The sequence below is a fragment of the Eucyclogobius newberryi genome, unplaced genomic scaffold (genome assembly GCF_026437365.1).
Source record: "Eucyclogobius newberryi isolate DKJ021-1_F unplaced genomic scaffold, fEucNew1.0.hap1 SCAF_9, whole genome shotgun sequence".
Classification (NCBI taxonomy): Eukaryota; Metazoa; Chordata; class Actinopteri; order Gobiiformes; family Gobiidae; genus Eucyclogobius; species Eucyclogobius newberryi.
The window spans coordinates 35,320,826-35,348,335 of record NW_027316532.1 but is presented as its reverse complement, the minus strand read 5'-3'; the positions used below and the strand labels follow the sequence as shown (position 1 = coordinate 35,348,335).

General features: G+C 40.3%; 3 protein-coding genes across 10 annotated transcripts in view; 1 reads left to right on the top strand and 2 right to left on the bottom strand.

The window, feature by feature from the left end:
- polr2eb (RNA polymerase II, I and III subunit E, b) overlaps window positions 1-27,510 on the top strand; it is a 311,979-nt gene that overhangs the window by 15,132 nt on the left and 269,337 nt on the right. The gene's annotated exons all lie outside the window — the stretch shown is intronic.
- Window positions 337-22,795, bottom strand: tjp3 (tight junction protein 3). Of its 5 annotated transcripts, none has more exons than XM_072437840.1 (30): window positions 22,631-22,795; window positions 13,636-13,692; window positions 12,766-12,890; window positions 12,579-12,681; window positions 12,057-12,348; window positions 11,873-11,976; window positions 11,467-11,656; window positions 11,309-11,381; window positions 11,023-11,126; window positions 10,851-10,938; window positions 10,546-10,725; window positions 9,826-9,929; window positions 9,048-9,132; window positions 8,435-8,511; window positions 7,765-7,861; window positions 6,755-6,837; window positions 6,596-6,668; window positions 6,404-6,480; window positions 6,266-6,329; window positions 6,023-6,179; window positions 5,449-5,557; window positions 5,147-5,366; window positions 4,588-4,796; window positions 3,663-3,758; window positions 3,486-3,565; window positions 3,080-3,290; window positions 2,779-2,879; window positions 1,365-1,955; window positions 558-619; window positions 337-479 (listed from the first exon to the last, which is right to left on the bottom strand). In XM_072437840.1, the coding sequence occupies exons 2-30, from the start codon at window positions 13,681-13,683 to the stop codon at window positions 341-343; spliced, it is 3,942 nt and encodes a 1,313-aa protein (XP_072293941.1). In that variant the 5' UTR covers window positions 13,684-13,692; window positions 22,631-22,795; the 3' UTR covers window positions 337-340. The 5 variants fall into 5 exon arrangements, with proteins under 5 accessions (XP_072293941.1, XP_072293937.1, XP_072293939.1 ...); XM_072437836.1 differs by lacking the exon at window positions 22,631-22,795 and adding an exon at window positions 18,768-19,139; XM_072437838.1 differs by lacking the exon at window positions 22,631-22,795 and adding an exon at window positions 18,768-19,139 and having other exon boundaries at window positions 7,765-7,858.
- sbno2b (strawberry notch homolog 2b) overlaps window positions 23,626-27,510 on the bottom strand; it is a 34,108-nt gene continuing 30,223 nt past the window's right edge. For all 4 annotated transcript variants that reach the window (XM_072438475.1, XM_072438476.1, XM_072438477.1 and 1 more), the window contains one exon: window positions 23,626-27,381. In XM_072438475.1, coding sequence (XP_072294576.1) covers window positions 26,216-27,381 — 1,166 coding nt within the window. In that variant the 3' untranslated portion in view covers window positions 23,626-26,215. The remainder of the gene's footprint in view (window positions 27,382-27,510) is intronic.

Genomic DNA, 27,510 nt, shown 5'->3' with positions numbered 1-27,510 from the left:
CGTTTAATGAATACATCTTCTCACATTATTAAAACAATAACAAATCTTAACTACTTTTTTGTATCTTTTCTCTTTCAACACCTTAGCAGTTATTGCAGCTGAACTGAAGTGACCATCACTGAGCAAAACCTCATAACACCTGCTATTGTTAAATAAAATTAGACCTAGTAAATACAACCAATGACACCGTAGTGGAAGCTACTGCGATGATGTTATAGATTCATATGTATTTATACTAGATTGTCCATGGAAAAACTACCGGTACACCTCAAAGTTCATCTTGAAACACGCAGCTGTTCAGTGAGAGAAAATATCCGAAATTGTCACGTTTTGTTAGTGTCTATAGTTCAGTGGCTGGACCCCATTCAAAGTCTTCAGTCTCGTCTTCATCATTGTCCACATCCTCATCTTCATTCGAGCTGTCGCTGCCTCGGATCTGTGTGCGTCTGAACTGAACCGCCTCGTGATGGTGGGTCAGTCTATGAGAGAAACAGATTTGACTTTAAAATACTGTACTCAAGTAGTAGAAGTACATGCAGTATCTTTCTTTCACTTACACGATGAATGTTGGGTTCTTCTTCTCCTCCTCTGGTTGTGCTTGTGGTTCTGCCTGACGTGCCTTGAAATGGACAGAAATAGATTTATTATTTGACTATTTCAAACCTTAACACCCTAAACAACAAGTTAAAACAAGTTAAAAGTAATCCAAAATAAATCTCATTAGTGACTATGCCTGTACAACTTTTACATCGTGTCGTGCTCATGGATGCGCCGTGAAGCTTTATTTAGAAGGACAACGGCAGCTGGCTAAGTTTGTGATGGACTTTGTTGTTTCCATGGGCAAATCTGTCCTCTGCATTTGACCCATCTGTCAATGTCGCTGGAGTTAAACCTGTCTGTTATTGTCTGTTATTGTCTGTTATTGTCTGTTATTGTCTGTTATTGTCAGTTATTGTCAGTTATTGTCTCTGCAGCTGGCTGGTGTATGTCCATGGGTTTCAGAATGATGAAAAATTAAGGCTGTTGCAATTAACCATTTAATATTATATCTTTTGAATGGTGAACAGTCCTCAAAATGTTGCCTATAAAGCTAAAACCCATGAATGCACTTGTCAGCTTCCCCATTTCACAATCTGAAGTGCGTTTTTGTTTGTTTGACACACAAACCGACGGCTAAAATTATTCTGAAAGCTGATAAAAACATTATAGAGTCTTCTCTGCATTAAAAGCAGCTCCCAGCTTCCCTTCTTGCACAAGATTAGATTGAACTCTTGCCATCTTTTGTAGCCCCATCGAAATTGTAATAAGTGTCAGATGTTATTCAATCACATTTCATCTGCATCCTTTTCGTGTAGTTCAAATACCTGGTCCAGTTTCTCCTCGATCGTGGACAGACTGGCGAGCTGCGGACTCTCCGGGTCTTCCTCCTCTTCATCGTCCGACCGCTCGTTCACAAAGTACCTCTGTCGGGTCGGGTCCGGGGCCACAAAGTCAGGCGGCCCCTCGGAGGGTGTTCTGGGTTGAACTACATCCAAAGCACTGAAGTCCATGTCCGTAAAACGGCGCTGAACCGCTTCGTCCTCCTCGGCTGGACTTTCGGGGGGACTGTACTCCTCCTGCCTGTAGGTTCTCGGGTCAGGAATATGCATCAAGGGTGGGATCTCTCTATGATCTCTCTGGGAGCTGATATCGGAGGACTGATCACGGTCCATGACGGGACTGTCCCGGTAGGCAGGTTCAGAGGAGCGGGCCAACGCCGAGACGGCCACCCTGGAGCCGCGTGGAGCTCGGGGGGTGTCCTGGCTGGGGTACGCCTCCTCTCGCTCCTCGTTGTCGGTGTAGGCGTCGTCGGTGAAGGGTTCTCCGTCCGTGTCCTCCAGGTCGCTGGCGGCACTCAGGTAGTCCGACGTGGTTTGGTCCAGGGCATCCAGGTCCTGCTCGCCACCGGCCTCCAGCTGCTCACAGACAGAGGGACAGCAAGTTTAGAATAGGTCACGCTTAAGAATAAAAATGTGTCGATCCAGCATAAGGTAAGGATAATCTCAATAGAGTGTCAATTGTGATTTGTAGTTATAATATACCTACTACTGCTGCTATACTAGTGTTTTTGATTAGTGTTGAATCGTTTTTTGTTGTACTTTGTTAATTACATTATTTGAGCTTTGGAGGGAAAAGGTGACAAAGTTAATCAATTGAGTACTTTTTTGGTTTATAACACATTAACTAACGAGGTTTCACTCGCCCTGCCCACTTAATCCCGACCAGTAACAGGCATCATGAAGAAGTCGCTTCACTCTTCTTCTGTGGTCGGATTGTTATGCCACAATGGTGCACTTCAAAGTCTTCCAGCGGGAACTCAGTTTGTTTAAATGAAGAACGAGGGAAAAGTCTCACCGCTAAAATATGCTATAAAGTAGATTGATTTGTGTAAAATATCCAATGTTCATGTGACCATCAAGTCGACAATGCACCGATTCTCTGGGCGGCCTGAAAACAGCTTTTTAGTCTGTGTAGAGCTTAATTTCTCTCAAGGTCGGCAGCCCTATGTTAACTAATACAACCAGAAGAAGGATTACGTGGTATGTCGGCACACGAGACAGGCTTCCGGGATATTAGTGTATTTTGTGTACTGTATTTCCCCCCCAAAAAATACGACTTATGCTCCAGTGCAACTTATATAATTTTTCCCCCTCTTCTCTATTATGCATGTTTTAGCTGGTACGACTTATACTCCGGAGTGATTTCAAATGCGGAAAATATGGTAAAAATGGTTCTTACCGTGACTTCAGACACCCAGACAGGTTTGGACTGCTGATGACGAATTTTATCTTTCAGGGCCTCATACCAGACATGATTGTGCGGCTGTAAATCAATACGAGCTAGAGAGAAATTGAGAAATACAGGGATTATATTCTTATTTTTAAAGAGATGAGAAAGTAACAAATACTGTAAGCATTTAAGTACAGAAACGACCATACCAAAATAAAACTAATCCAGCCGACAGACTTGATACTTAGATTGCAAGAAGAGATCTGTAAAGTTGCTCAGTACATTTTTAAACCAGGTATAGTGTAATTACCGGAGAACAGGTGACTGCAGTCCTTCCTGACTTTGAGCGCCTGAGAGTAGAGGCGTCTGGAGCTCTTGCTGGAGTTGGGGCTGTACTTTTGCCTCATGGCTTTAACGTCTTTTCGGCTGTGAGGGTCCAAGAACAGCACCATTGGGTGATACTGGATGTAGTTCAGTCTCTCTATTGCAGTTGGAGTGATGTCCAGCAGAGGGTGCTTGTCCTGAAAGTTAACACAAGTGACATTGGGCATTTGACCTAAATTATGTACAGTATTGTTAAATTATGAATAACCCTTTACAGATTAAAAGTGTTTGATGCATCTTTATTTATTTTACTATAATTTAATAATGCTTGTGGGAGTTAATCCTTAGCAGCATAAAATAAACATATAATATATATATTTTTTTATTCTCACCTTCTCTGCTATTCTCCTCACTGTGTCCAGTTTAATGACTGTAGAGGCACTGTCTCCAGATCCACTGCGAGGCACCATCTCTGTAATAAACACATTATAAAGATACATTTTACACAGATACAAAACCTGGTTTACACCTTCAAAGACTGTAAACTGTACTAGATGGAGCGCACTAACCTGCCGCTTCATAGTCATCAGGCATTTCCCGTGCCAACTTCTCCATTGCGATGTCATTGAGAGGTCCCAGAATGACTATTGGCCGTTTGAAATTTGCTGTAAAAAATAGAATAGGATATCTTTATTGTCTAATTGTTAAGTAGTGGCAGCCTGAGTGAGTATATTTAGGGGTTGGGTGTATCTCAATAACAATACTCAGTATTTTAAGAATGCATCAGTAATGTTCTAAAGCGTGCCAGTAAATATCTTGACTAAGGTTCAAGTATCGCACAAAACGTGAATAAAAGGGCAGAAATATGACTTTATAGCCTTATTTTTTTCTCTTTTTGAGGTCATTTTAATTGTACGCGATATGCAAAGTCTTGACTATGCAGAGACTATTTTCAAACAACAATTGCAATATTAACAATTTTTCAATCTCTGAGTGCATTATAAATTATCAGTTCATTTCTGTGGCTCACATATTTATTAGTATGCCCACAGTGCAGAGGACAAAAGATGTACTTTTAAAAACAGACTTTGCTGCCAGTGGGACTCTAGCGCCTCCCAGAGTGCAGAAGCTCAAACTGCGGGTTCAGAGGATGGGACACCATGTTCTTAGCTTTATTACAGAGGTTGAGCACATTTCCTGAACACAACCTCCGCAGAAAGTTCAATGTTGCTCTAAATAACTCCTCAGTAACACCTTTATGTGAAATTAAATTGCAAATACTAACACAAATACTGGTAATATCAGAAAGTAATTCATACCTTACCAGTATAATGCATAATAATTATAATTATAAAACAATAATTATACATCTTTACACTAATTTTCAAAGATAAATGAATAGATCTAGTGCTTCATTTACAATCATAATTCATGAATCTTACTTTTTACATTTTTACTAACTTTTCATCCCTTTACCTGGAGGACAACACAAACCTTCTCTGAGCAGGACCCTCTCGTATGCGGGGAATTTGCCCTGGATGGTGAGCTGCAGCAGGTCGTCCCGCGTCCGCCTGGTTTTCTCTGTCTTTTTGTTTCCTCTAAGACCCCGGATTTTCCAAAACTCAGCTCTTGGTCCAGACTCGGTCTTGGTTCTGGCTCCAATGGCCCGCTGCGCCTGCTCCATAGTAGCCAATTTCTCAGCCCTGCAAGATGTAAAAGAATTATACTATTTTATTGTTCTAAATCTTTCCTGGCTTCATGATTGCAATAATTGGTCAAATATACCAAATTAATGCTTGTTCGACGCTAGAATAAGATAAGCCAAATTATTACTTACAAATAAAAGTTTCTGAAAATGAATTCAAATTACATTTTCAGATGCATTTTTTATATTAGGAAAGATATAATGTATCATCAACATCATATGTAAAGAAGTAAAGTGTTCCAACATAATCAACTGTATTATGCGTAGTTTTGTGGAGTCCTTTTACTTCTACCTGACATTGTCATAAGTAGTAAAATGTTACATTTTAAGAGAACACAGCATGAATACCTGGCCTGGTTGGGGATGGTGCCTTTGTCCAGCTCGTGCAGGTCGTTGCCCATTCGAATGGCCATCCAGCTGCCCAGTTTCCCCTTGTACATTGTGTCCACGACTCTGAACACTTCTCCTCGGGAGAAGCTCAGGCCGATGGGACCCTCGGCTTCATGGTCATAATGTGTGCGGATGTAGAAGTTGTCTCCCAGATTGGATTTTGCAATCTTTTTATAAACTGTACCAAAAAATTGAATACGTTATAGACAAATAATAGAAATACAGTTTAGATAAGATTGATACAATTTTTTTAAACTTACGGTCCATTTTATTCTGTGTGCCGATCTCCACACGTTCTCCGCTCCTGATATTGAGAAGGAAGTTGGCCGCTTCCTCCCGTGTGAAATGGCCAAAGTCCACTTTATTCACCTAAATGTATTCATAATGGTCATCCTCCCTTCATGTTAAATGTTGCCTTTGTAGAACTAAACCCTTTTGTAGAACTAAACCCTAACCCCTTAAACTCTGAACCCAACACATCAGTGTGCAGTGGCATAACACTACACACACTAGCCACTGAGCAGTCATTTTTTTAACCATCAAAATGTGTCTCTTGTAGTGTTGTCATTATAAGAGAAGGTCCAACTATTTTTGATAGTTCGCTGATTGCTAGACTTTAATACATTTCTCCTTCTACAAACATATTTGTCTGATGTATCAAGCACTTTGAATTGCCTTGTGTACAAATTGTGCTCTTCAAATAAACTTGCCTTGCCTGAGGACAAAATGCTTGCTGCATAATATCTCTCCCCATAAAGTCACATAAATAAGACTCTGTTTTGTTTCTCCCATCATTGTTATGGCTGATGGTATAATAAAAGAGTATCTCCTCACCTGCATGATCTGGTCACCCTCCTTCATGCCCTGGTCGTAGGCGGGGCTGTTGGGTTGGACTCCGCCCACAAAGATCCCCACATCGTTTCCTCCAACCAGCCTCAGCCCCACACTGCCCTCTTTCATGAAGGACACTGTGCGAACGTCTGAGCTGTACCTGAGCAACGGAGAAACACATATACTAATGTTAGCTACATGTAATATATCTAATAACAGAGATCATTCATAATGTATTAGACTTACCCTGGTGTTGTGGCTGGATAGGAATCTGGCGGTAGCAAGTAGATGGGCTCCTCTGCAGTCTTGGCTGTGAATAGCGGAATACATTAACTCAAATAAACACTTATATTAAAGTGTAAAAACAAGCTGACAGTGACTTACAGTAGATTGGTGGCTCTTGGTTCTTCACTGAAATGCCAGACGTGCCAGTGCCTATTCTGTTGTTAGGAACGCGAGCACTGAATTTAATTAATAGAACACATGTATGAGCAAAGTGTCGGATATCAAAACAACAACAATAATGAAAATAATAATAAATATATAAAAAAGGAAAGTGTACAATAATAAAAGTACCTGGGGTGGTTGTCCTCACGCTCAGAACTACCTGAACGCCGAAGATGGAAAAGCTGATCTGACTCCGATGAATCTGAATTAGAAATCATCCAAAAAAATATTTATAATTATACATAGAAATAAGAACTTGAATTGTGCATTTGTAATGATCACACTGACCATCAGGGGGCGGTCTGGTGGGAGATGGGGCGCGTTGAGGTGCCTCCTGTCTCACTGCGACTACACTGGACTCAGGAAGGACTCTGGAAGAAGAAACACTTTGTTATAATCACATTTGACAGCTGTAATGGTGAGTCTATAGGATCAAATTACAACTGTATTTCCAGTCACACGCACCACTTGTACCAGTAAATTTGCACCCGTGTTTGTGTTCGAGAAGATACACAGAAATCTTGTCGGTGTCAATTTACACCCGGGTGCTTTCTTCAAAACGTTCAGAGAGGTTTTATGTAATACAGAAATATCACTTATGTCAAAATAACTGTCTTGTACCTGCAAATGAACAATTCCCGCAAAAGAGCTACACTGGGCTAGTTCCCTCTAAATATATGGATACCTTTTTTAAATGTATTGTATTACAGTTTTAATATATACTGATGACACACAAGTAAATGATCAAACTCACTGTAAACTGAAGCTTCAATAATTCACCATTATTCAAGTACATTTTGAATTGCCCCAATAACCAAATTGTGGGAGTACAGGTGTAGGACATAATTACACAGAGACGGCTCGTACATGGCTCGCCTGTTATCTTTTTGTCCATTGTGAAGATAAACTGGTGACTAAACTTCAACAGCAGGGGTGGGACGAGACACAGATAAAATGTTGGGTCGACGAGAACGAGACACGAGACAAGATTTTGACATAATTTATTATTCTTTAGAGTTCTTCAATTTCTTCAGTTCACAATTTTGGCAACAGTATTTATTTAATACTTTTCCTTTGTAAACGCATGGGGGAATAAAAACTGTAATACAATACATTTAAAAAACAAACTAGAGGCAATTATATCCAGCGAGATCTTGTGGTATGAGATCTTGTCACGACCAAAGTACAACCAAGTGCAAGATTGTGTGTCTGTCAGCTGCACCAAACATGTTCTCTGTCCAGGGCCACAGTGAAGACCCATAGCTGGTGGAGGAAAGGTGCATTTAAAAAAGCTTCACCTGTATCGGTTGTTGGCAGTGTTGGAGCGGTTACTTTTGGTCAACTCTACTCGTGGCACAGCTGCATAACTGGCCTCTGATTCAGTCTCGGAAGCTGCTACAATACACAGAATACACATGATATTCAAATGTACAGATCCATCTTTTTAAAACATGACCTCTTATTGACCATTATTAAAAATACATGAGCATCAAGGTCAGGATTCGCAGCCTTAACAATTGCTTTTCCCTTGCACTATCAGAACTGCAAACAGATATTGTAAAAATGTATGTATGTAATGTATATTTTACACTTTCCATTTAATTGTCCTGTTTTTGTTGGGGTACAGCATAAGGGATTTGTCATCCAATGGACTACTAATTGTGACAATCGTCGATTACAGTAGTTGTATTTTGATAATTGTAATTGTTATTTGGACTATACATACTCAAAAACCCATACTGTATGAACAAAGTCAGTGGCAAAAAAAGTGTTCCAAAAAAACATCCATAAAAATAAGAATTTGACTAATTGAAAAATATAATTACTTGACTGGTACTAAAATAATTGTTAGTTGCAGCCCTAAAAATAATAGTCAAGTCTAATTAGAGACATAAAATCGGATAAGATGAGCACCACCATAGTCTCAATAGACACTATGGTGGTGCTGGAGGTTTTCAGAGGTGGTACCTTTGGGTGGGGGGTTGCTGGATGAGGCGCTGGGGTTGCTCCAAAGGGGCGTTTCCACGGAGACGTCGGGGAGCACTCTGAAACAGAAGAGCGGGAGGCGGGAGTGAGGGAGGGAAGACACAGATCTGAGTCAGGTTTGAGCGGGGCACCTGTGACTGAAAATAATGATCATTGATGAATATTCACCTGAGTACATCCAGGGATGCTCTCTCTTACGCTGTTACCGCTTTGTGACTGATCAAATGTCATTAGGATTAGTTTTACCTCATGATATAAGATCATATGGATTCTATATGTCGACATGCCGTGCCACACATGCAGATTTCTCTCAATTATGGATACTGTTGCGGTTTATAATGTCTTATTTACAAGTTTGATCAGCACAAATACATGACAGGGTTTATTTGAAGTCATTTTATTTAGTGCTTAACAAAGGCAAACATAATCACAAACATTGGATACAAGTAAACAAAACGGATGCAAATTAATAACAGCAAAATTATAAAATAATAAAAATCACAAAAAACACATGAAAAAAAGAAGAAAAGTCTAAAGCTCTCCAGTCCAGAGGATGCGGTGTGTTTTGGGGAGGGGTGGGGCCGGTCATGTGTACCTGTATTTGCTGTACGCGTCCTGGTTGTACGAGGTGCTCTGCCTTTGAGGACGACCAACGCTTTCCTCAGACTCCGAATCAGAGTCTGTGACAAAAACGGAGAGAAGTTTAAGTACTTTTACCCTCTATGGTAAGTTTAAATGTTAAAATGCAGTAAACCATATCAGTCAAACTAGAAAAATAAACTAAATGGAGGCATACACCAATGTTTCTTTGTTTTTTTAAAAAGGTGCACCAGGTTGAAGGTCAGAATTTGCTCACAGTAAGAGTGCACGTTTTTCCAGGTATTTTTTTTGGGCAATACAAACACCTAAATGTTCAGACAACTCAGTAATAAATTAATTGTAATCATCAAACAGCTAAATAAATATTTATTTTTGTCAGACTGTGAGTGTGATGTTTCGGCTGCGGTCTGTGAGGCATCTTCAGAACTGTCCCAGGTCTTGGTGGTAACGTGTCATTTATTTAGTTGTTACTTCCTGAGGCGTGGTCCTGGCAGGTCAGGCCAGTGACCAAGACCAGTGACAGTTCTGAAGATGGCTTGCAGATAGCAGCCGGAACTTGTCAAGGTAAATACATCTCACTGGACAAACCTGTCTGACAAAAAAAATATAAGATACATTGACGTTAATTTTCATTGTTGGGCCAAATTTAAGTAAAATATTCTAAAAGAAAAAAACACCAACTCGGTCAAACCTGTTCATCAGCCAACAGACAAGTATGCAAATATAGTTACAGTGAATCCAGGATATTTGAACAGGGCAGTTTGAGTACCAACCTGGGGGAGGGGCTCTGATGGGGGAGTTGACCCTCCGATAGGGCTCACTTCGAACTGGGATGGGTGAAGCGCTCATCCCTGAATAGGCCAGATCTGGAAGAGGTCTGGAAGACAAGAAAATGAGAGAGTTGGTAATGTGACAAAGGTAAACGTCTTACAACCTTGTTATAACAGTGTTCCCTAATCATTAGTTTACTTAAATTTGTATTTTGTTTGATTCATGCATGTTTGAGTAATCCTGTATCAGACTTGAGTTTGAGAGTGATACATGTTGGGTTTAAAATGTCACTACCATTTTTCAGAAATAAAAACCCAAATAAATGACCCAATCTGCTGCTTGTTACAGTCAAATGTCACTATGAAGAGGCGGAGCTTATCAGCTCTGCAATTTTGAACAGGAAGTCAATAGATCTGTTTCTATTACAAACCAATATTGCCATTTACAATTATGAACATTTTAATCTAATAAACATAATCTTCTTTAAGGAGGGACAGAGATTATATTTGTAAAAAATGTAGGGAGCCCAGAGAGGAAAACCAAGAGGGTATAATATTTTATATACAGGTGGAAATTTTTGCTCTAATTTGGCATATTTACACAATAACTTTAACAGATGATCATTAACATGCACGGTCCCCATTAAATAAATAAATACATAATTAGACCCAAGATGATGTCTATTGTGTTTGTGTGACTTTGCACTTTTTTGCTCATATTACTTGTATCTATCCAGTGTGGAGCTCTGTCTGGAGGGAGGGGGGGAGGCGCTGCGGTCCGAGTCCGAATCGGACACAGGTTTACGGGGTCGGGACGAGATAGAGGCAGGTTTGTCTACGCTCCAGGACGGGGCCAGAGGAGAGGATTTAGGGTTGGGCAACGTCGACATTCCAGATAAAGTCCTTTAATAATAATTTAAAAAAAAACAATTGCATTAGAAACAATGTGTAGCTGATACAGTGTGAAAAATGAATTCCTACAATTAATGATGGTCAAATCGTGTATTAGCCATAATGTATGTTCTTACTTGTATTTACTGGAGTTATCCCTCATGTCTGGGGTATGTCTTCTTGGCGGTGGAGACGCGCTGCGGTCCGACTCGGATTCAGACGGCGCTGGACAACAGAAGATCATATGAAACTATAGCACATCATAATGTAACACATTTTGTAATATGTTTGATTCGATTTTGATCTTACGTCTACGTGGGGAATAGGTTTTCAAAGGAGGTCGGGGTAAAGTGGAGCGCACCGGTGAGGAATCCCGAGAACGAGCCAGTGCCACAGGCTGTTCAGCTCGAATCCTGAAACAAAACATAAGAAGAAGGAATAAAAAGTCAGTATTGTGGCAACATCAGCAGATTAAAGTATCATTCATTTGCAATATCAGGCCAAAGGAATTTCCAAAGATAAAAAATGAAACCACAGTGATACTGGTGAATCATGTTTTATTTGAACGAAGGCGTGACAGTGGGAGGAGTGTTACCTGCGTGTGCGTTTCTCCCTCGTGGGCGGGCGTGGTTTGTGTGTGGGTAGGTCATCATCCAGGTCGGAAATATCTGACAAACAAAACACCACCTAAATAAATTCGTTCGCGGCACTTATTCCTAAAAACGGGCAATACTCTTTGGTTCCTTGACTTACCCTCGAGGTCGGAGCTGCTGCGCCGTCTGCGCTCGTCCTCGCTGTTGGGGGCGCTGTCCGCCACCTCTGGAATACTGACCAGGAACTTGCGGTCGTCTCTGAGCACCGTCATGGTCAGTTTACCCCTGCTCTTCTCCACCAGGTGCTTGGTCTCAAGTAACGAAAGGTTCTCAGTGACCATACCATTAATCTGAAAGAGAAAATCAAGCAACAAACATACTTTATATGGTTTTATTAATGTAATTAAGTTAGTTTAGCCCAAATTATTCATAGGTCAACTCTGGCTGACAATGACTCAGTAGTTATAAAAATATTCAAGGAGAAAATGGCTAAGATGGTTGTGAACTTGCCTTTTTATTTTTCTATTGCTCATTTTGACCACTTTAAAGAAGAAGAACTGAATTACTTTGAGTATTAGGTCTCCTTCTTGTAGAGTGCCCTCCTTTGCAGCCAGCCCGGTGTCCGTCATGTGCTTGATGAAAATCTGACTTCCCAACTTCAGTCCATATTCTAAAGACACAACATAAGATTATATTAGACCAAAGAGTGTTTTTAACCATCATTTTAATTTGGCATCAGCGTTCCGTCACCATCAGTGATCCTCTTCTTGACCAGAGTCGTCCTGATGGGCTTCTCCGTGACTCCGTGGGGCAGTCTCTTGTACCCGGTGGACATGAGGGGCATTGTGTTGTGTCCGTTGCGGTCGGGAGAGGAGCTGCGAGCCCTGGAGCGGTACCGGTTGTACTCGCGGTTGTCGCTGCCGTCCGAGTACCTCCGCGGCTTCCGGGGGGCGTCGCTTTCCAGCAGGTTGGAGTGGGACGCGGCTCTGCTCGGTCTGGAGGTAGTGGCTGGGATCTGGATCTTTCTGGGGCGCTTTACCGTCTGGGAAAGAGGTACGTACTAAGGACTAGGCAACAACAAGAAAATATATCTTTTTAGACCACAGGCTGTGGTCTTATAGCTGGTAAACTTTTGTCCTGTCGACGTGATCTAGTTTTGATACTAATTTTAGTAGTTGTCACATTTTTGGGGTTGTCAAAAGATTTTTAATACTTTTGACAACCCTAATCAATACAGTTTTAATCTAGTCCTCTAATTTTCCTTGTACTCACAATGTTAGTCGTTTTGCCACACGTCTTGAGAATCTGAATGGTGTAGTGGGAGTACGTGTTCTCCATTGACACTCCATTTACCATGACAACCTGGTCCTTGGTGCTGCAAAGTACAGGAGAGTTAAGGTTTAGTGCTGTGCAGACTTCTACTTCATCCATCCACTGCCTGCGAGATGTAAATACTCACAACAGTCGTCCGATGGCTGGACCGTTGGGCAGCACGTCTGAGATCGTCACTGCTGTGTCGCCGGTCTCCGGGTGAGGCTTGTCCTTCCCTCCCGACAGGGCGAAACCAAACCCCACTTTGGGATCCTAACAAGTAACAGTAAGACAGTTCAGAAGATGATCAAATAGACTATGAAGAAGCCGTGCAGAAAAGGTCAGGGAGAAGTATGAGGTAGAGATGCACGATACGAGTTCAAGTTTATGTTTCCATTAAGGAATGAAGCAACGATGAAGCACTTTTTTCTTCCAAGGCCAGAGAGTAAAAAGACAAAATCTAAAAGTAATGGAGTAGCCCATGTTTCCAAATGTTTTCAAAGATAATGTTCATGTTCAATAAAATAAAACAGTACTTGGAATACTATTTAGGAATTTCACATCAAGAATAAGAAAATATTTGTTATATGCCGAGCTGAAATTTAATACATATTTGCTTATTCACAATACAATATTCCACCCCTGCAGTAAGCTGTACTAGTAGTACTAGTAGTGACAGTGACACATTCCTCCAGCATAAAGGTGAAGGGTGTGTCCCTGTGCATTCCTCCCAAACCAAACGAGCGCCAAGACTTTGACAATGGTCCCAGAGAACAATGACAACCCTCTGTTTTATCAAGCTACAGCTCAGACAGCAACCAATCATTAAAAGAACATTATTACATGAATTCATTTGGTATATATTGTTTAAGTGGTAGGCTTACATTTACATTTGAAGGATCACAAAAGAGCAGCTTACCAACAAAACAACATTAATTTAACAACTAAATCTAGACTAAAAACTAACCTGCTCTACCAGGACTAAGCAAATCAATGACATATTTGAGTGTGGACTTACTTTGGCTAATGTTATTGTGTGTTGCTCCCATATTGTCAGCTCCTCCATGCCTGGTTTCTGAAAAGAGAAAGTCAGAAAATGAGTAAAATCCCACAAACCACTGCATTAATACAGTATAGTGCCATTATCCGCTTACAAGGAGGATGGTGGTTCCTAATCCAAGTCTTAAAATATGTGTACTCCTAACCTGTAGTACATGCTCTCACCTGTCCTGCCTGACCGGTGTGTGGGGGGGAGGGGCTACATGTGTGGAGGAGGGGCCAGTGTCCCTGTGGAGGCGATAAGGAAACTGCACCCGAGGCCAGTTACAGTCACATACAATAAAAAGGGGGTTGAGCACCAAGGCCGACAGCGTAGTTCATTGTGAAGAGGAATTTATAGCTTGAGCGGGTAAAGCCGGCTGGGCCAAAAGCTCAGGGGAAGAAGGATCTGTGTTTATTTAAATTACAAACTGGTATATTTAGGCCCCGCAGTGACTATTTGTGCAAGTAAACAAGCAAAGGTTAAGTCTTTGCCAAAATTCAGACTTGTCACACCCACACACTAGGTATGCCACAATTTTAGTGTGAAGATTATTGAGAGAAAAAACAATTATTCATGTTTATTAAGAATGTGACTAAACAACAGGGAAATAGTTAATTTTCTTTCATTCCTGTGGATTAACATGTTCCTTCAGTTTGTGACCGGCAACTTACTAAAAGAAACATCTATGTAAAATCCTTGCTTGTCAAAACCCCCGGCATATTTACAGAAATGTTTATTAATACACACTGTTGCTGAAATAAATGAATATTTACATTTTAGGTTTGTTTCAAGGACTATAGATGGAACTAAAAATACTTAATTTTGCCTCTAAAATTGTCCCGATTATTATTTTCTGGTTTTAACGATTATATTGTGACCCAAATAATCACGATTATTGATTAACTTAATCATTTTGACATCCCTACCACATATGATGACGATTCTTCCATGTTGCAATCTCAAGTGTAAGAAACCAGTAAAAATGTGCATATTTGCAAAGTTGCACATCTCTTAAACTGGCAACTAAATTCCAAACCAACAATGATCTAAATGAAGCACACAATTTGAAGGTAATTTTATTTAATTATAATTAGGCCCGAGCGCCACAAGCTGGCGAGAGGCCTATTAATCTCGTAAGGCCGTGCGAAGCACGGCTGCGAAAGTGCGCACGTAGTGCGCACGAAATCGAGCGCGAAGCGCTCGCCCACTTCCAAACACTCACTAACGCACTCCTTCACTCATGCACGCCCCGTGCATACTAATTAGTAGTAGGAAAATGGAACATTACCGTTGTAAACGGGCGAAGCCCGTGCAAAAGTGCGCACTCATTTGCGCTAAGTAGCTCACGAATACGTTCCCCATCTCTTGCATGTTCCGTGCATATAAGCATGTAATGCAAAAATTTAACATTATTACTGTATAGAGGGCCAAAAACACAAAGTGGGCGGAGCCCACTCAAAATTAACGAAAGTACCCGTCAGTGACCAGGGACCCACACCATGAGGTAGGAAAGCGCGAGCGCTTTCCGAAAATGTATAGTTTATGATATTTGAAAAATGGGAAACATTGTTTTCGCATCGGAATATTATTCTTTCTTCTTCTTCTTCTCGGGACCAACCCCCCTATTTTTCACCCAGTGAACATTGACGAAAAGTCACAAAAATGTTCACACCTCTAAAAATCGTGCCTCTCTACATTCTGGCTATTTCCCTTTTCTAAAATAAAAAAAATTGGCGCGTCAGCGCCCCCAAATGTACCAAAAATGCATTGAGAGATGGGAAATGACCCAAAAAAAATCTGATCGTAGAATCATGAAATTTGGCGCAGAGGTAGATGGTGACAAGAGAAGTAAAAAATATTATTACGGCAACGCCGTCCGCCCAACCAAATGTCGGCCATATTGCTTCAAAAATGGCTAAACATGACTTCGGAGTTTTTCCAAACGTCGTACTTTTACGAACTCCTCCCAGGGCGTTGGCCCTAAAAAGCTGAAATTTGGTGAAAATGCTACTGAGGAGTGGGACATCAAAAGTTATCCAAATTACATTGATACCTCTCACGGTCTCTGTGCGGCGAAGCCGCAAACTGTAGCTAGAATTTCAGAAATCTCCCATATTTAAAATTTCTGCCGTTTGCGCAGATAAAGTCCGAATTGCGTCAAATTAGAATCAGTTGTTAAACTCTTTGCCCTAAACCTACTTGAAGTGAAATAAATTCATTTGGCGCCACAGCGCCCCCTACAGATTTTATATGGAGGTTAAATGTTTAGTTTTGCGAAATTATATGAAATTTGACACACAACTCAATTTTAGCATCCCCATCAAAAAAGTCAATGAGACCCATGTCATAATTGTTATGGCGTTGCCGTAACGATGACCGAAACCTTTCATGTTATTCCAATGGGGAAATCGCCAGAACATGTTTACACTTTAGACTTTCACAAACTCCTCCCAGGGCGTCAGCCCTATTAACCTGAAATTTGGTGAGACTCATCTTCAGGGGTGGACCATCAAAAGTTATCCACATTTTCATTCAAAGAGTCACGGTGTCTGTGCGGCAAAGCCGCACATTTTGCCAATAATTCAAAATAAAATAGCTTTTTGATGGTAAAACAAAGGGGAGAAGATGTGACAGCGTCACAGATTCAGCAGTAGGCGTAATAAAAGGACAATTGGGGCGCGTTAGCGCCCCCTCCTCTTGCGGCGTGGCGGCGGTGTGGCGGCGGCGTGGCGAGGGCCGATCATTGCCGCTTGCGGCTATATTTATATTTATTTTCTGACATAATGACATAGTTGACACAGTTTGCTTGAGATATCATCACATAAATCTTTAGTCTGACCCCATCATGTTACAGTGAGTGTTATTTGTGAACAGAAGGCCACCTCAGAGTTAATGATGAACCAGAGGAACCACCCATCGACCTGCTTTCTCAAATAAAGCCAGGACTTCAGATAAAGGCCTTGTGTTTTGACCGAATGAACATATGGAGACTATACCATGATTTAGTTAGTTCGTTTGTGTGATTTACAAACTAATAACTTAGTGAAAATTGCCTTTAAAAGTAGTTAGTCTCACATGTGCAATCTATGTGCTGTCGTGACACATATTCATGTGCAATTACTGTCGGGATCACATGCAATGGTATTTATTTATTTATTTATTTGTCTATGGGAGTTTTTATTTATTTATAGGAGATCTTCTACTGAAAGTGTTTTTCAGACTTCCTATAAGTGATCTGTTCTTCTGTATCTACCTTTGTATCTACCTGCGTTGCACCAATGAAATTTCCCCATGTGGGACAATAAAGGAATATCTTATCTTATCTTATTACAACTATAGGCACTAGATCTACTAATGAACACTCTATGTACCGGTAAATACCAGGTCTAGCTATTATTATTTAAGGCTATTGTCTCAGTCTACTCTTACTACAAAAAGATTTCATAACAAAAAGATTTCATAACACCATTATTCATGAGTTTATCTAAGACCAAGTTGGGACTTTCTTGAGAAAACAAATGGTTAAGTTCAAATCAGTCCAATGATTAAAACAAGGTCAAGAGCAAATCCTATCTTAAATGTAAGTATATTTGAATAATATTATATTCAAACATTTATTTTTCATGTAAATTTTGTGGTTCTACAGTGGTTCTTTTACTTTGATTTGCAACAACGAAACAGGTAAATGTTCTCTTCTCCCATCTAAACCGCATTATTGATCATTTGTATACAAATAGAGCCAGTTGTACATTTTCTTTGACTTTGTAACAGCTGCACTCACCACATGATCTTTGAATCTTACTTCCATTCTCCTCCTTTGGGATCTCCGAGGACAAAAACACCTGTGGCCTCAGTCTTCACTGAACCAACGCCTTCTTATAATAATAATAATCCATAAAACATGTCCAGAACCCAAACAATCACAGTAATCCAACACTCGCTCTTCCTCTCATCTCATCTGTGCATACTTGATGTCCAACCAGAAGAAACCCAATATCTTCTGCAAAGGATTAGGTGTAATCTGAGCCTGTAGCGTTAGCAGCCCAGCGGAGAGGAAAAACAGTGTCTCGGGGGGATTATTTCACCTGCAGAACTCCGCCCACATCAGCCTTTGCCCACTCTGTGCTTCAGTGCCAGTTTAATGAACACTAGAGTTAAGGTAGACCTGTCCCGGCCTTCGCTCAGGACATGTGGACGTAAGGACGACAACGCTGGGTTCCTTAAATACGAGCGGTAATTACCCAAAAGTATGTAGACTGATAAAGGAGGCACTGGGGCATCATGGGAATGTCAGGATGGGGAATTTGAAATGAGTTCCTTACTTTCAAGAAGGAAATAAATGATTAGTGGTGGCTCATCTTTCACTAAATGTTTTTTTTTAGCTACGGATAATGTATTTATTCAGATTTTGATGTTTGAATAAACTTTGAAAGCACAGCATATACTAAAGAAAAGCCTCAACAGTGGAGAAATGCCTAGATTTTCTCATTAATGGAGACTTTGGGGGCTCCAATAAATGAAACAGAATTGATAAAATCATACTTCTGCTTCTCCTCCGGCTAATGATCAGAAAAGAACTGTGTAATAAAGTCAAAACATGATTTCCTTGGCACTAAATGAACTCTATACGTCTCTAAACACTGTTATACCTCTGCGACTATTCAATCAGTAAAAGTTAATTGTTGACCAGTTCAGTAATGATCAAACTGCCTGAAAAGCATAAAGGGTCCGAGAGAGTTCGCACCATATAATTACACATAGACACACATTGTTATTGTTTGAGTAAAAAGTTGAAATCTATACTGCAGAAAATCTCTAACATATTAGTCTTACACGGAAATGTAAAACCAAAAAAGGTTTTGCATTTACGCAGCAAGACAACCATGCAAACCACATTGAAGGGTTACACGAGACTTTTCCACACTCGCCTTCTACAAAAAAAAAAGGTAAAATCAGCTTTAAAATTTCAAATAGAATAGTAAATATAGTATTGTCCAATTTGTTGTGTCATTGGCAACATTTGGCTGTATAAAGTCATGCATTCTGGCTATTAGTGCGGATAAAACAGTAAATAAAAAGACAATTTCTACAGTAAATGCTTCACTTACAGGAGGGACCACCAGCAGAGGGGGCCGAGTGTCTGGCGGGACTGAGCCAAAATGTTTCATGAGTTTGATCCTCGAAGCAAGATTCATTATGACGACAGATACTTCCTTCTGTTTAACAAACTCACGATATGTCCGGCAATGTGTCACTCAAAATCCATGGGTAAAAGAGGCAGAAAAGATTCCCAATTCAAAAATAATTCAGCGTTACAGCGGTCAACTCTTCTGGAACAGCCATCGTCAGTGTCAGTAGACTTTTTAACATGGTTCAGTCCAGAGAAATATGCACATTTACATCCACAAATGAGTGTTAAAGTTAAAAGAATTCAAAGAAATGTCCCCGCTCCACATAAAGTGTCCAGAAGATCCTCCTAAAGCGTCCCAGGCCCAGTCTCTTCAGAGGTGTGTGTGTTTGTGCGTGGTCGGCAGCAGCAGCAGGTTGCAGACTGCATGGCTAAGTTTCTGTGCTCAGTGCTATGGAAACGAGTTGGGAATGAGAGCTGGGGCCGGTTAATAATTGACGCCCTGTTTGCTGCACTGGAGGCCTGTGCTTGCTCAGAGTAAAGCTGTTCGGGTTCCTTCACTCCAAAGTTACAGTTTTTACCAGCAGGAAATAGCTGCGGCCGGGACAAAGGAGGACTTCATTGGTCGGGTGGGTTTCGGAGTGGATTCTTGTGGAGCGCAAACTAGAAGACACACCTCGGTTATCAGCGCCCCGCCTAAACAAATACAACTATCTCAAAGCACAAACACAAGCATCCAAAAGCACGCTCATGTTGGAGATTACCATTAAAGACAAAACAGAAGATAATTACTACTCCATACAAGGATTAGTTAGTTGAATCATAATGTAATAGAATGTGATGTATTGCTTTAAAGGTCTGCTGGGTTTCTTTTAGTGCTTTGAAGTTCTAAATATTGTCAATAGAAAATCATCTTTTTGTAATAGATTATTCTGGGAATCATTGAACGAGCGAATAGGAGATTTTTTAGTCAAATTTGTCCGAAATTAACCTTAACAAATGCTACAAGAGAACATGAACGGAACTATATAGTAGATCTTCAACTACTAAATAAGTTTTTTCCTCTTCTTTCCTGTGTCATTTTGTAATTCCTCATAAAATCTACTCTCTCCACAAGTTCATACGACGATTAATCAGTCACTAAATTAGTACATTAGTTGCGATTAATCGGTTAACTTGTTTCAACCATTTTAACATCAGTAATAAATGTCAGCTTCAAAGTTTCAAATGTTGATTTTTTGAGTTTTTGACAAAGGATGGAGCCCACTGCCAATAAGCGATATAGTTCATTAACCCTGCCACTTTAGTAATGATGGTATTGGGGAAAATCGGACATAAGTGAAGAGTTTTGGAGTTGCCTAATAAAGATATAGGCTTAAACAGATGGGTTATTGTTCATATAAATCAGTCAGAGCTCCAGAGCTGCTCAGAGAGACTGTTATAAATGTGAATGTCCAGACGGCAGCAGATGTTGGGTGAATGGCCTGAACAGCTGGTGCTGGTGACTGTTCCTCTGCTGCTGCATTATTCATGCGTGCGAGGCCACTAGAGCCAAGACCTACTACTGTTACTAAACAAACACTTAGCCAGACGTGCCCTCTTGCAGGTAAACACGCTACTGCCCACTACGTCTGGGTCAATCCTAATACAACCCAGTGTAAAAGGTCAAGTGTGCTGCTGTAAAGGCGACACGACACAGAACATAACCTTATTACCCCGCGGTAGAACAAAAACATTACAATTATCAAACATATCATTAAAATGTATTCAATTATATAGTTGACAAAAAGATGAGGGGAAAAGACACTCAAATGGACCGTATAACTAAAATCTGTCATTTTTTCTTTTACGCGCTTATATTTTCCTCACAATCAAATAAATCCAAGAAATTTGACCTGATTCAACTTCAGTGCCGATCGTTATTTCTGTTTTTAGTGTTTTTGTTCTTTGTCTCAACGTTTCTCTGCCTGAATACAGATGGCGTCCGTCCACTGCATTGCTGACATTCTTTTACTAAGCAATGACCAAATGCCAACCCAACAAATATTAACGAGAGGAGCCAGAATAAACTTCAGCCACAGCGGTGCAGAGAAGAAGACAAGAGCTTTTTGTGAGTTTAACAAACAAACAAAACAGATTAACAGTGGGATAGTTACAAAGTACAGGAATCGGGAGCAGCTCTCAGTTTGTCATAGTTTGTACTGTGAAGAGAATTCACATTAATAATTATGCAAACAAATATTTTAGCTCTGCACTCTGACTAATGCTGGAGGTTGTGGAGAGCAAATATGGCAATCAAGGACCAAGTTCACAAACGGCATTATGGGCTTGCTTGTTTGTTGAAGAGAAAAGGTAGATTACAAACTGAAAACATACAGAATTGAGGGCAAAGTAGGCAACAAAAGTGAAGAAGGGATGTCAAGAATATTCGGCTAGTCGAGAATATAACCGTAATCATTTGACAATTTTAATTCCAAATGTAATGTTTTTATCTGGATGTTTATGTCATGATGAGAACAAAGTATTTGATTCACCTTTAGTTACTAATCTATGATGATGATGATTCAGGATTATTACTGAAAAATCTGGTTGTTTAAATGAAATATAATGCGATAACATCAAGCAGTTGTTATTTGAGCTTGCAAACGTCAAACGCGAGAAGAAAATGGATAAGTCTAAATGTGAAAGGCAACCAGCAAAGCATAGAAAGACTAGCAGTATAACTTTTCATATAATGGTTTTGTTAAGCAGTACAAGTACACAAATGCAATGAACACCAACATCTGTGGACAACCTGGAAGGCAACCGAGCATGTAACTTACACTGTCGCGTGTCGGACACACAATGCAACAATAACGCACAGGCTTTTAAGTCATAATGTATAGATGCCTTTAGTATGCTTTAAGGTAATTTGTAGGAAGTGGTTTATGTAACATGCTGTAACAATATTTGTCCAACTGGATGAAAAGATAAATTAACAATGTGTAAATAACTGGGGTAAAGGCATATGCCAAGTGCATTTACTGTAGATGGTTTGGGAATGTAGAGTCGAAACTGTTGTGAAATGCTCCATCAGGCAAGCAGAAACTTGTGAGCGTGGCAGAACCAGACTGACAAGAGGTGAAGGAGAGTGGAGCTTAGAGCAGCTGACAACTACACAGGGTGCACAAACAACACAAACACAATATATGCGGGGAATCCTGATAATGATATTATGTCATCCCAACAGAAATGTGCTAAAACATGTCTTTAAACAGTTTACAATGGGAGATGTCTGTAAGTTCCCACATTTGAAACATAAACTTGTTTTCATTTTTATGATTAATCAACTCTTTTGGAAGCATTTTTACAATAAAACAATATACTTGACATTCACATATTGCATACATTAAAAACAACATTCACAATACTATCTATATTTTGACATATTGTTCACCGCAATTATAATTGTATAACCTTTTTTACACTAGCCTATAATTTTGATCCATTCATCCAACAGAAATAATATCAGATCCAACTATGTAAAATAACAACAGAATGTACCAAAAGCCTGTGCTACTATTTTCACAGAACAACAAAGTATAATACAGAATGTAAACAAAAAAGACTGGCCCACAACAAGGCCTTATACACTAAATGACCAAAGCTAGCATCACAGCTTCAAATTAACATACCAATTATCAAACAAACATTTAATGTTTCATGTCCATGTCAAAACCAGGCTCCAAGATAAATTATATTCTGTAGTTGTAGAAATCATTGCGTATGTGGGATATTAATAAGCATATTGGCTGTTATCGTGGGATACGCCTTAGCTTCATACACAAAAGAGTGAGATTTTACCTGTGAACTTCCGCTTTTGAGATCCTCTTTGGTTTAGTCGAACAAAACTAGAAGACCGATTATCTCGCGTCAAAGTTTTCTGCCTCTGTTCCTTGCTTGGTCAAAATGTCTCGACTTAACAAAAGTTTTTATGCTGTTAAATCTTTCGGACGACAGGTAGAGAGGCGGCGAGACGTACAGGTACGTTTCATGACGTCATCACGCTGCAGCGTAAACAGGAAGTAGCTCGACCAAAACCAAAACCAACACGCCCACGTTTTATTTGTGTTTCTGTAAATGTGTCACCATCAAATGTGTGGACTGCAGTGGGGATACAAACTGCATCTTAACTGGGCCTATTTTTGTTTAGAAGAGTAGAATTGTAAGCGATATTATGTGATATGTTATTTATATATACGTTTTTTAGTCATTTATGTAGATGTAAAAATAAGTACACACCTTTCAATTACGTTTCAAAAATAAGAAAAAATAAATAAAACTGCCCAGTGTTAAATTAGATGACCAGATTACAGATTAGATCAAAACGCCAATTATTATTTATTATGAGGGCGCGCGGCCGAAACTGCGGCTATTTTGTGCCGCGGCTCCTGAAACTGCTGGGCTATTTGACCGCGCCGGGTTGAAACCTGCACCCCCACGCGGTAAAACCAGGTATCGCCTGTATGTCCTCCCAGACATACATTTTCCTTTTCTTGTAGAATTGGCCAATATACTTTCAGAAAACTTTTATTGATTTATTTGTAAAGAAATATTCAACTCGTAAACGTGAAATCTGCAGCTGCCACGGTAATAGTAGCAGTGGTGGAAGAAGTAACCAAATAACTATTTTCAAGTGAAAGTAAAATTAGCATGTACAAAAATCTACTTTAAATAAAAGTGAGGAAGTAAATGTTTAAAAATGTACTTTATGAGTAAATCGTCAAAGTATTTCCCATTAAATTGAGAGTCGAAGAATTGTGTAGTTTTCCACCTCTGCAGCAAATAAACGAGACCCATTTTCAGCAATCTTCAAGTTTTATTTGTTTACAAAGTTAAGATTGCATTTTCATATAGTCCTTCCTTTAATGAGTAGAAAACCTTTTAAAGAATTAGTCGAAAGGCACAAATTTTACAATATATACATTTGGATCTAAATTATAAATATATAGAAAACAAAAGCACAACCCAGAATAAAAGTGCTGAACACAGTTTTCTTTTTTATACAGAAAAAATAGGCTTTGTTGAAAAATACATACAATCAGTAGCATGTTTTTGTTTGTTTTTTTCTGTTAACAATAAATTATTTGAAAGTGATAACATTTATATAATATGCGAACGGTGGTGAAACAAGATGGCTACAGAACACAAAGCATCGCAAAGAACGGGAACACAAGCCGGCAATACTCAATCATAACAACAGTAACTTGATTATGCCATTCTTAGTGCAAAATGATAAAATATTATAAAGGCCTAGCTACACAAATATGTTCAAAAGCTTTATAATTTCATAATGCATAATTTTGAGATTTCATAGTCATTCAACCACGGCATTTTTAGACCTTGGTCTTGGAATGTGCCCGATGAACAAGTAAAGAAATTTAAATGTGGAAAGGAAATTGACTAAAATGATTTAAGTTGGGATTTTGTGTCAGCTGACTGCAAATGCTGTGCTCCACCGAGGAACAGGAAAAAGGCCTGGATAGCTCATTGCACATTTTACACAAGCCAGGGCAGAACTGACTTCAAACAAATGTCAGCTTTAACATACAAAAATATCAAATAAAATACGAATAAAAAAGTATCCATAGAAGTAAAAATGTTCCTTAAAAGAAACAGCCTTTGCTCTTTGCCCTAAGAAGGCATAAACAACCCCATCACATTAACACAATTACAGCAAGTCACAGCACAGATTAAGAAACTCATATTGGTTATTTATTTCATACGGGACTTTAAGCATTTCTGCCCCACTGTTTCACCTGGTTTCTTCCTGAGATCGATAATGGTCTGAAAGTGTAGAGCCAGGGGGAACTGTCAAATACTTTGGTATTTCCTGCAAACGGAGAGAGGACTCAAAGAAAAGGTTTACATTTGGAGAAATCATTTTGTATGAGGAAAGAAATATGACAATATGAGCAGAAATAAACCCAGACACTGAACAGCAGTACAGAACAGTGCAATAGTATTTGGTGGCAGGTTATAATAGAATTTGATAGAATTCTTTTCAAAACTAGAAACTTCCCTGACCAATACATTTGGACTATATAACAAGTAGGATAACATATCTAAACTCTAAATATCCCTTAAATATAAATAATATTAACTTTTATCCAGAACGCATTGCGCACTCCCCGTGAAAAACTGTACAAATGATCTACATATTTATCTGCTGTTCCAGAAACAGAGGAGCCCCACTTTGCCCGCCGACTGTAAACAGAACCAGGCATTTTATGGTAAAATTAACAAAGACAAAGGACTTATTGCTTTTTGAGGACTCAAACCAGGACTTAATCCCACAACTTTCACACAAACTGTGGCTAAACTCACACATTTACCAACCAAGGTTACATTTGATTCTATTAGAATTCATGATTAATTTAGTTTTTTGAGACGAGATTGGAATAAATTATTTCAGAATTTACTTATCTTGATATATATACTTTTAGTTTCCCACAAACTGTAATGGCTGAAATTAATCCAATGACAAGAGCAAAGCATTTCCTGAGTAATCCAAAAACAAACCAGAACTCACATCTTTGATCTCACGATCAAAGACACAGAAAGTGTGATATCTTCTTGGACACAGTTTTTTCCCACTGACCATGAAGGAGCTGTTTTTACAACTTGTGCCGGGCTGTCGCATCAGAAAGGACAAAGGACAGTGAGAACAAGGTCTCCATATACTATTATTCTAATGTACAGGCTGAGAGGAGGTTCATCTGAAACACACCAACAGCATAGTGTAACACGCACATCTGAGAGGGCTAAACATCCATTACAAATATATATTAAATTAAAGTTCAAACCATAGCTCCAAGTACAAATCTATACATTAGGCTACATGGATTTCAAAGACTGCATTAATAGATTTTTCCAAAGGCACTGTTAGCAACAGCAGACTGCTCTTCCTCCCTTTCCCTCACACTAGTGTTCATACAAACAGGGACACACTCGAGGACAAGCAACACAAACATGAAAACTGAGGCATTTCATGGCTAGATAACAATATAATTCCTGCTGCCTTCCAGTTCAACCCTCCCTGTCTATAACATTAATGTACATGAAGCCTTGCATACAAAAAGTCAATATGAGGCGAGCCTAAAGCAAAAGTCTTTAGTCGTGGTTTACGCTGGTGGTTTCTTCACCACCAGGGGGAGCTATCCACCTTATCATGTGAAGGTTTTGTTTGACAGCTCCTGTTTTGATTCCATACAGTCACCTCATGTGAACAGCTGCCTTTCTCTGTGGAGGACACACTTTGGTGTTGTGAGGGCGGGCGCGGGGCAGTGACGTGACTATGCCCTGAGGGGAGAGCGGCGTGGACAGCAGCGGATAACAGACACACACGTAAAAGTCTAAATAAAAAAGCTAAACGTCCAACCAAACACTTTAGTTATTGGGTCGGTACTGGATGACAGATTTGCGGTCCGGTCCGGCCAGCATGCTGTTGAGAGCCTCGCGGACGTCCAGAGTGCCTGAACCGCAGTTGCCGTTGGTCAGGGCGAGAGGTTCGGTTTGCGGGATGAGGAACTGAGATGAGAACGGCGAGTTTGAGAATAGAGACGAGGATGAAGTAGGACTGTAAATAGACTGCGATGGAGGAGGAGATAGAAGCATTGACGAGGACAGGAGGCTGTGGGAGAAGTGGTTGTTCGAGACCGAAGAGCTGGAGGAACAGGAGGAGGTAGAAGAAGAAGGGCTGGCATTCTGTGTGTGATTCTGGGCGGGCAACGCTAAGTCAAACAAATCCAACAAGTCTTGATGGTTAGTCAAAAGGTTGTGGTTCTGCAGCAGACCAGACTGGGTGTTCTGCTGGGCGCTTTGAGATATCAACGACTCCAAATCGAAATCATCCTTAAAATCCGTGCGATTGGGCAGAGGGTCTGCTATGCCCAGCCTGCCATTGTCTGAGATGTCTCGGGAGGGGGAAGGCGAGCCCACGGTCAAGTCTAGGATCTCCTCCAGGGGATCTTTGGATGACACTTTAGCGGTGTTCTGATGGAGAGGAAGGGTCTTAATCTGAGGGAAGCTATTACTGAAGGACTGTAAGGATTGTGGGTAAAAGGGGTATCTTGAGCTGACAGGGCTGGGCATGGCCTTAGACAGGACCTGGTTGTTGGTGCTAGTGGTAGAATTACTGGACCAGCCTTTGTGGGCCGTCCGGGGCTGGCTCTGACCTCTTTGTAAAGTCAACAGTGTGATCTTGTGAGCGGGCTGTTGCTGTTGCTGCTGCTGCTGCTGTAAAGTGTGGCTGGCGCCGTGCATTCGCTGCAGTGATGGTAAACTCTGAGTCTGTGTCAGCAGCAGAGGGTTCAGTTTCTGTTTGAGGAGCTGGTTCTGGGCCAGGGTGAGGGACTGGTTGTGGAGGGGTTTGCTGCTGAACAGATTGGCCAGGAGGTGCTTGTTTTCCTGCTCCATCTTCTTCATGCGCTCCTCGGCCTGGCGCTTCTCCAGAGCCTGCTGCTGACGTTCTTTGCGCCGCCGCTTCACCTCTTCGTTCATCAGCAGCAGCTCGTCACGCACACGCGCCACACAGTTCTCTGGGATTTTGATACCTGCCACACAGAAAACAATGAACATCGTCTAAATGATTTACAACTGTTGTTAAGGTGAGATTTAAGGGGATTCATTAAACCATACAGGACCATAAGCAGTGTGAACTGTGGGTGAAAAGTGGGGAGGGA

Bases quoted from the DNA above. Each gene is read 5' to 3' on its own strand.
- tjp3 (XM_072437836.1), bottom strand. From the start codon at position 18,854: ATGAATCTTGCTTCGAGGATCAAACTCATGAAACATTTTGGCTCAGTC. The intron at 9,930-10,545 runs GTAATATGAGCA...CTTGTCTTCCAG, and splicing joins TCCACACTGGATAGATACAA to ACCTCTTCCAGATCTGGCCT. The intron at 620-1,364 runs GTATTTGAACTA...GTCCATTTCAAG, and splicing joins TCGAGGAGAAACTGGACCAG to GCACGTCAGGCAGAACCACA.